The sequence below is a fragment of the Octodon degus genome, unplaced genomic scaffold (assembly GCF_000260255.1).
Source record: "Octodon degus isolate 3935 unplaced genomic scaffold, OctDeg1.0 scaffold00021, whole genome shotgun sequence".
Taxonomy (NCBI): domain Eukaryota; kingdom Metazoa; phylum Chordata; class Mammalia; order Rodentia; family Octodontidae; genus Octodon; species Octodon degus.
The window spans coordinates 7,125,987-7,132,767 of NW_004524597.1; the positions used below are offsets into that span (position 1 = coordinate 7,125,987).

The 6,781-nt window shown below is 42.5% G+C and overlaps 1 protein-coding gene across 2 annotated transcripts in view; it reads right to left on the reverse strand.

Moving 5' to 3' along the window:
• The window catches only part of Dnaja3 (DnaJ heat shock protein family (Hsp40) member A3), a 34,350-nt gene extending 28,134 nt beyond the window's left edge, over window positions 1–6,216 (reverse strand). For both annotated transcript variants that reach the window (XM_004627810.2, XM_004627809.2), the window contains exons 1-2: window positions 5,959–6,216; window positions 586–719 (exon numbers count right to left, since the gene is read on the reverse strand). In XM_004627810.2, the coding sequence (XP_004627867.1) occupies window positions 586–719; window positions 5,959–6,169 (345 nt within the window). In that variant the 5' untranslated portion in view covers window positions 6,170–6,216. The remainder of the gene's footprint in view (window positions 1–585; window positions 720–5,958) is intronic.
• Between the last annotated feature and the right edge of the window lie 565 nt (window positions 6,217–6,781).

The following is a 6,781-nucleotide window of genomic DNA, read 5'->3' on the forward strand; positions in this document are numbered from 1 at the left end:
CACACACACACACACACACACACACACAAATAAATAAAATTAAAAAAAAAAAAAAAAAAAGTTGTCTGGGTGCCAGGATGTAGCTACTTAGTAGTACAGTATATGCTTCCTATAGACAAGGCCTTGGGTATAACCAATCCCAGCACCTAAATAAAGGCTGAACATGTAGCTCAGTGGTAGAGTACTTGCCTAACACATATGAGGCCCTTGTTGAATTTCCAGTACTACAAAAAGGAAAGAAAAGCTGTCAATCGTACAATGCACTACTGCAATCCCAGCACTCAGGCGGCCTAAGCCAGGAAGATCACCCCAAGTTCATGGGTAGTCTAGACTACAAAATGAATTCAAGGCCAGCCTGAACAAAGTTAGACCTTGCCTCAAACAAACAAAACAATTTTTTTCTTGTTTGATCTCTTTTCTGTGAAGCATTAACTGCACTGAAAAATTTGTCTATCAAAGCATACTGTCCTCACATCACCCCATATGACCCACAAATTTCAGTTATACGTTGTACCAATCAGCACTGGATAAGATCAATAGCGGTACTTCTACAGTTTTATTACTAAATCTGACTTTCATACAGACCTGGTAATAGGCTTTCTTGATCTCTTTCTGGCTGGCGTTTCGGGGTACTCCTAATATCTGGTAATAATCTTCTTTAGCCAAGGGCGTGCTTGTGTGGAAGGAGGCAGTACAAACAAAAGGGTAACTTTTTGTTCCTGAAAATGGAAAAAGAAAATCACTTTGAACACCTTTTGAATGTGTTCAAAAAGAAAACTAGCTGAGAGTGATGGCATATGCCTGTAATCCCAGCACTTGGGAGGCTGAAACAGAAGGATCACCATGAGCTCAAGACCAGCCTGGGCGACACAGTGAGCTTACAGCCATCCTGAACTGCACAGTAAGTCCTGGTCTCAAGAAGACAACAAAACAATTGAAAAAACAAAACAAAGGAAACTGTGAGTAAATGACCAGCCAGCTGTATCTATGAGGGAACAGACTCCAGGGCACAGGTATAAGGATATACTCCCTGCCCAGCCCATTTGGAGACCCAACTCAGTACACTTCAGAAGTGGCTAAAGCCAGCTGAGCATGGTGGCATACAGCTACGATCCTAGCTACTTAGCAGCGTGAGGCAGAAAAATCACAAATTCTGGACCAGCCCGCATAATTCAGAAAAGACCCTGTCTCAAAAGATAGCTAAAGATGCAGCTTGGACTCCCTGGGTTCAATCCCTTGTATCAGGAAAAGAAAAAAAAAAGTGGCTAAAACCACTATTTTCAATTTATATGCCACACCAGACATTAGGTGTGTCTGATTCTGCTCCATCATATAACTAGCATAATCTCTGTAAATAGCCTGGAGAGGTGGCTGCACTTAGAGAATCATTAAAAAGATTTAGCTCCCTCTTTTACACTACCTGAACACTTACCCAGGAGTTTGAGATCAGCCTTAACAACACAATGCGAGGTTGTTTTACTTTTGGAGATGGGATCTCATGCTGTAGCCCAGGTTGGCCTTGAACTTGGGGTAAATCTCCTGCCTCAGCCTCCCAGGTGCTGGGATTACAGGAAGGTACTACCACACCCAGCTGAAATGCTATTTTTATTTTTTTGGAGATTCAACATTTATTTTTTATTTTAATTTTATTGAGAAACAAATATGAATGAGACAGCTTCAAAGCTGATTAATAGGACAGTTTCAATAATCAACACATTGTACATTGTTATCTTCTTGGCGGTTATCCATAGTACAAGAAGCAGACAGGATATCCTGTCCAAACACTATTAGTACACCTCTTTCTTCTCATTAAATTAAGCAAAAGTAACTGTATATCTATCCTAACTATTTTGTACATATAAATACAAAATGATCTTTCCTTTGTATCCCCTTTTTTTGTTTAGTCCTGTCAGAGGTGGGTATTCTACTGGGATCTAAATACTATAGATGTCTGAATTCAGCTAAACAATCCAACACTGTCTAGGAGTCTATAATATTAGTGGGTTATCCTCAGAAGTTATTGACTTGAGCCTTTTACAGCTCATCGTATTAATATGACATTACTTTATATACCTTGTTTTTATACTTTTCTGCTGGGTGGTTAAGACCAAGATAAAGCAAGACCTATATAACAAAAAATGTAACTTTTGTATCTGATAAGGTTAGTCAAGTACCCTCAGTTTATCCTGTAGCCTTGTACCGCACTTTGTAGATCCCTTGTCAGTGTCAGCCATGAGGATGAGTCACGACCATTGTTTGGCCAATTTGCTCTCCGTGAAAGCCTGAAAGAATGTTTTTTCTCTCCATGTGACTCTCCCCAGGCACACTATACATCATCAGTCACTTTCCTCTGTGGCTCCATATTCTCCTTGATCAGAAAATTTGGAGCACAACTGAGTTACATGATGTTACATTACAGGTTCTCCTATGTCCTGAGTCTTCACTGACCTTAAAAGGCTAGGGCCAAAATGTTGGCTGACCTTGCAGTCCTTCCTTTTCTCCAATTTTGATCTGCTAACTTAGGTTGTTAACCCTCCAAAGAAAAGCTTATTATTAACCTGTAATATATGCAGTTTGGTTTACCCTATCTGTCTAAATATCAAACATCTTTGGCATATCATGGAACAGGTTTTTCCCATCAAATATTGATATGTGGAACTTTAAGTCCTTACAGAATATGAAGGAAAAATAATTTTTAAAAACTAGAAATAAGCATTTACATATTTTTACAAAGAAATTTAGAAATTTAACCATATACAGAATTGTAACAGGACAGACCTGTGACTTTTTTTTTTCTATTTGGGCCTTTTTTTCCCCTTCATTACCCTTTAAAAAAACAACAAAACCCTTTACTTGAGAGACAGTATGGCACTAATTGGTATGTCATACAAGAAGTACATGGGGCCGGGGAGATGGCTCGGTAGGATAAGCGCTTGACTGGCAAACGCAAGGATCTGAGTTCAATCCCCGGTTAAAAAAAAAAAAAAAAAAAAGAAGAAGTACAAATTTAGACGACCAGGACAACAGGCACTGAAGCATGACCCCTCTATTACACATCGCCATCCTCAGTGCAGCCACCTGGCCCACAGGCACCAGCATATACAGTTAGTTAGGGTGAGAATCCCACCAGCCAATCGCTAGTCTCAAAAACCTGATGTCCCCTAGGATCACTGCCCCACTCATCTTGTGCATACAAATGCATGGCTTTGCCCCGTCATGTTTCCCAGCTTTTCTCCTTGCCCACTCCTCATTGTCCAATCCTCAAGTTCTCACTTTCTTTTTGAGTTGTACCTCTCTATATGTAATTCCTCTTTTGCTTTTTTTTTTTTTAAAAATGAGCAGAATATATTTATTGAGAGAAAGAAAGCTCCTGTCCAAGAGAGGGACAGGAGGGGGGCCTGAGCGGGCAGTTCCCCCTCTTTTGAATTCTTATACTAGGGAGACAATATATTTACACATGTGGGTCTGGTTTATAAAATGCTATTTTTAAAAAAATTAGCTTTGCTAGGCATGGTGGGGCATGCCTGTAATCCCAGCAGGGAGGCTGAGGCAGGAGGTTTGCCATGAGTTACACACCAGCCAGGGCTACAGAGTGAGTTCAAGACCAGCCTGAATTATGTGGTCAGACCCTGCCTCAAAAAACAAAAACAGGGCCAGGGTTATAGCTCAGGGGCACAAGTGCCTGCTTGGCAAGTGCAAGGTCCTGAGTTTGATTTCCAGTACCAAAAATGAAATAAAACAAAACAAAACCCAAAAACCAATTTTTTTTAGTTTACTAGCACATGTATATAGTACATGTTTACATTCCTTGTGGAAAGATGGTACATGTATATAACACATCTTAATTTCCTTTTTATCCCCTTCCCTTTCCCTCTCTCCCCCGACCTCTATCTATCCCTTGATTCCATTTCTTTTCCTATTTTTGGTACATGTTTCCATTCCTTTTATAGAGTTGATAAATGTATGCAACACATCCCAATCCTATAAAAATTGTTTTTAGTTAAAAAATAAGAAATTGGGCCAGGGATATAGGTCACTGGCATAATGCCTGACTGACAAGTGTGAGGTCAAGTTCAATTCCCTACGAAAAAAGTAAAAAGTTCAGGGACAGATTTTAAGGTATCTGCTAAGAAGCTACAGAAATTTGTTAGGCTGGGGTGCTTGAATTCATCCATATTTACACCTGTGATGCTAGTGGCTGGCATAGGATGGGTCTCAATAAATATTTACAATGATTTTTTTTTTTTTTACAATGAATTTTTGTTGTAAAGAGGCTTAAGAGATTAAATTATACACCCACTTCACACACTCTGGTGTAGACAAATCTGTCTTCAAACTCCATGATTTTTTTCTCTTTGTCTTGGGGTGGAGGTGCTGGGGATTGAACCCAGAGCCTTCAAAGTGAACTACTTCTAGCTCTTTTTCCAATTTGAGACAAGATCTTACTAAATTTCCCAGGTTGGACTTGAACTTGCATTTCTCTTGCTTCAAACTGTAGAGCGCTGGGATTACAGGCATTCACCACACGTAGAGAACTGGTGTTTGTTTGTTTGTTTGTTTGAGACAGGGTCTCACCATGTAGCTCAGGCTGACCTTGAACTCACAATATAGCCCAAGCTGGCCTCAAACTAGTGGTGATTCTTCTGCCTCAGCCTCCTGAAGGCTGGTATTACAGGCATGTGCCACCATACCCGTCTTCTCTTTTGTTTCTTTTCGCTTTGAAACTGGGTCTTTTTTTTTGTTTCCCAGGTTGGGCTGGCACTCTAATTATTTCTCAGTCTCCCAAGTAGCTGGGATAACAAGCACGTGCCACTGCATTTGACTACCCATATTTTTTAACCTGCCCAAAATAACCACAATTACTAAAATATTAATGACTGCCTATTATGTAACCATTACAAAACTGCACCCCAACAAGAAATTATCTTGAATAAATTACCTTGTCAAGGCTTAGTTAACCTTCTTTATAAATTTATAGGTAGCTTTCATATTATTTGTACAAATTACTGGAGACACAAAACAACAAAAAACAGGAACATGATACGCTGTTCAATATTTCCTCCTTTTGTTCTCACTACATTGAAGTTTCTCAACGTACAGCACATGAAAACATCATGGTAAAGCACTTCAAGACTTATTACATATAAATCTGGAATGAATCCAGCAATTTAGAAGGTTGCAGATTTTCATGAACCAAAATAAGCCACTCTTTTTTCAAAGCAGAGCTCTACCATTTTTAGCCTTGTGACATTCTACAAATTAATGTCTAAGGCTCAGTTTCTTTGTAAAATGGAATCATAATACCACAGTAAGTGCTCAATGTTTCTTTCTTTCTTTCTTTTGGCAGAACTGGGGATTGAACTCAGTCCCTTGCACTTGCCAGGGAAGCGCTTATTCCACTGAGCCATCTCCCTGGCCCCTTCAATGTTTCTTATTACGAGCACTGACTTAAGGTTTTCTAAAACACTATGTCCTTCAATTAACACGTGGTGGAAAGAGCATAAACTGAAACGATAGCTCTAGGGTTGGGACAACTCATCTAATTTATGACAATGATCAAGTCAATTCCTTTAGGAGCTTTGGCTTCACATTTAAAAGAGGTGACAATCTGCACCTTGGAAGATTACTGTCTAGCACTCACCAAACGGCAGCTGTCTCTTTCCTTCCACTATAGGAGGTAGAGAGATGGGAAAGACAGAGGAAGGTAGCAGCGGCCTCGAGAAATGCTGACAAAAAGTTGAAAGTTCACGGCCTTCGGGGTGTTTCACCACCCCGAGGTCCATGCAGCTCTTTCCCCTTGACTTCTGGGCCTCTCCACCTCCTGATTACCTGTCTCCACAGCAATTACGCACCAAGTAGGAAGCCACCGCCTCCCCGCTACCCCAGCAGCAGGAATGAATCGAGATACTTCTTTCTAGACCAGGGAATTGCTACGTGGGCGCTAGAACCTGCCCTCACCTGTGAGGCTGACACAGGGTCTCAATGTCAGCAGCGCCCGGGGACCGCGAGCGCCTAGGGAAGGCGCGAAGGCGGCGACATTCAGCTTGGGGCCCAGTGATGCCCCGACTACACCCTCCCAGAGTGGGCGCGCCGCTCTCCCCGCTGCAGCCGGCAGCCGGGGGGTCCCCACAACCACCAGCAACCAGCGTGCAGAACACCTCATCGCCATCTTGGCCCGGGGACAGTGCGCATGCGCAGCCCGGCTCCAGGCGGCCTCTCTGGAAGAGCGTTTCCGGGGCGGAGCCCTCCGCGTGCATGCCGGGACACTGAGGCTACGCATGCGCAAACACGCCCGACTTGGGGCAAATGGTTTCGAAGATATTGTCAGATACACTTGCCCCGGAGAACAACAGTATTCTGTGGTGAACAAGCAAAGTTGGCACATTACTTATAAACAGCGTGGTCGAGTGTAGCGACTGTAACCGCTTGCGCATTCTAACCAGGCGCAGAACTACAAGTCCCAGCCGACGCAGCCGGCTATCGCGTAGTTCCCAGCATACTGCGCGCAGCTGCCTGTCCCTTAATTCAGAGTTGCGTCTGATTGCATGTGTCAGTGCGCCGACCTGCGCTCCTAGATTTGGGTTGCAGGCTTTCTCTTCTGCTCCCTGCTCAGCAGGACTGAGGAGGGTGTTCAGCTCTCTTCTGAGTTTATTAATCTCCAAATTTGTAGCAAACGTTGGTTCAAAAAGAAAGTTGACCCACGCATGGTGCTTAAAGCCAGTAATCACATTACTTGGAGGCAGGAGGATTACTGTGAGTTCTAGGGCAGCCTCAGCTACAT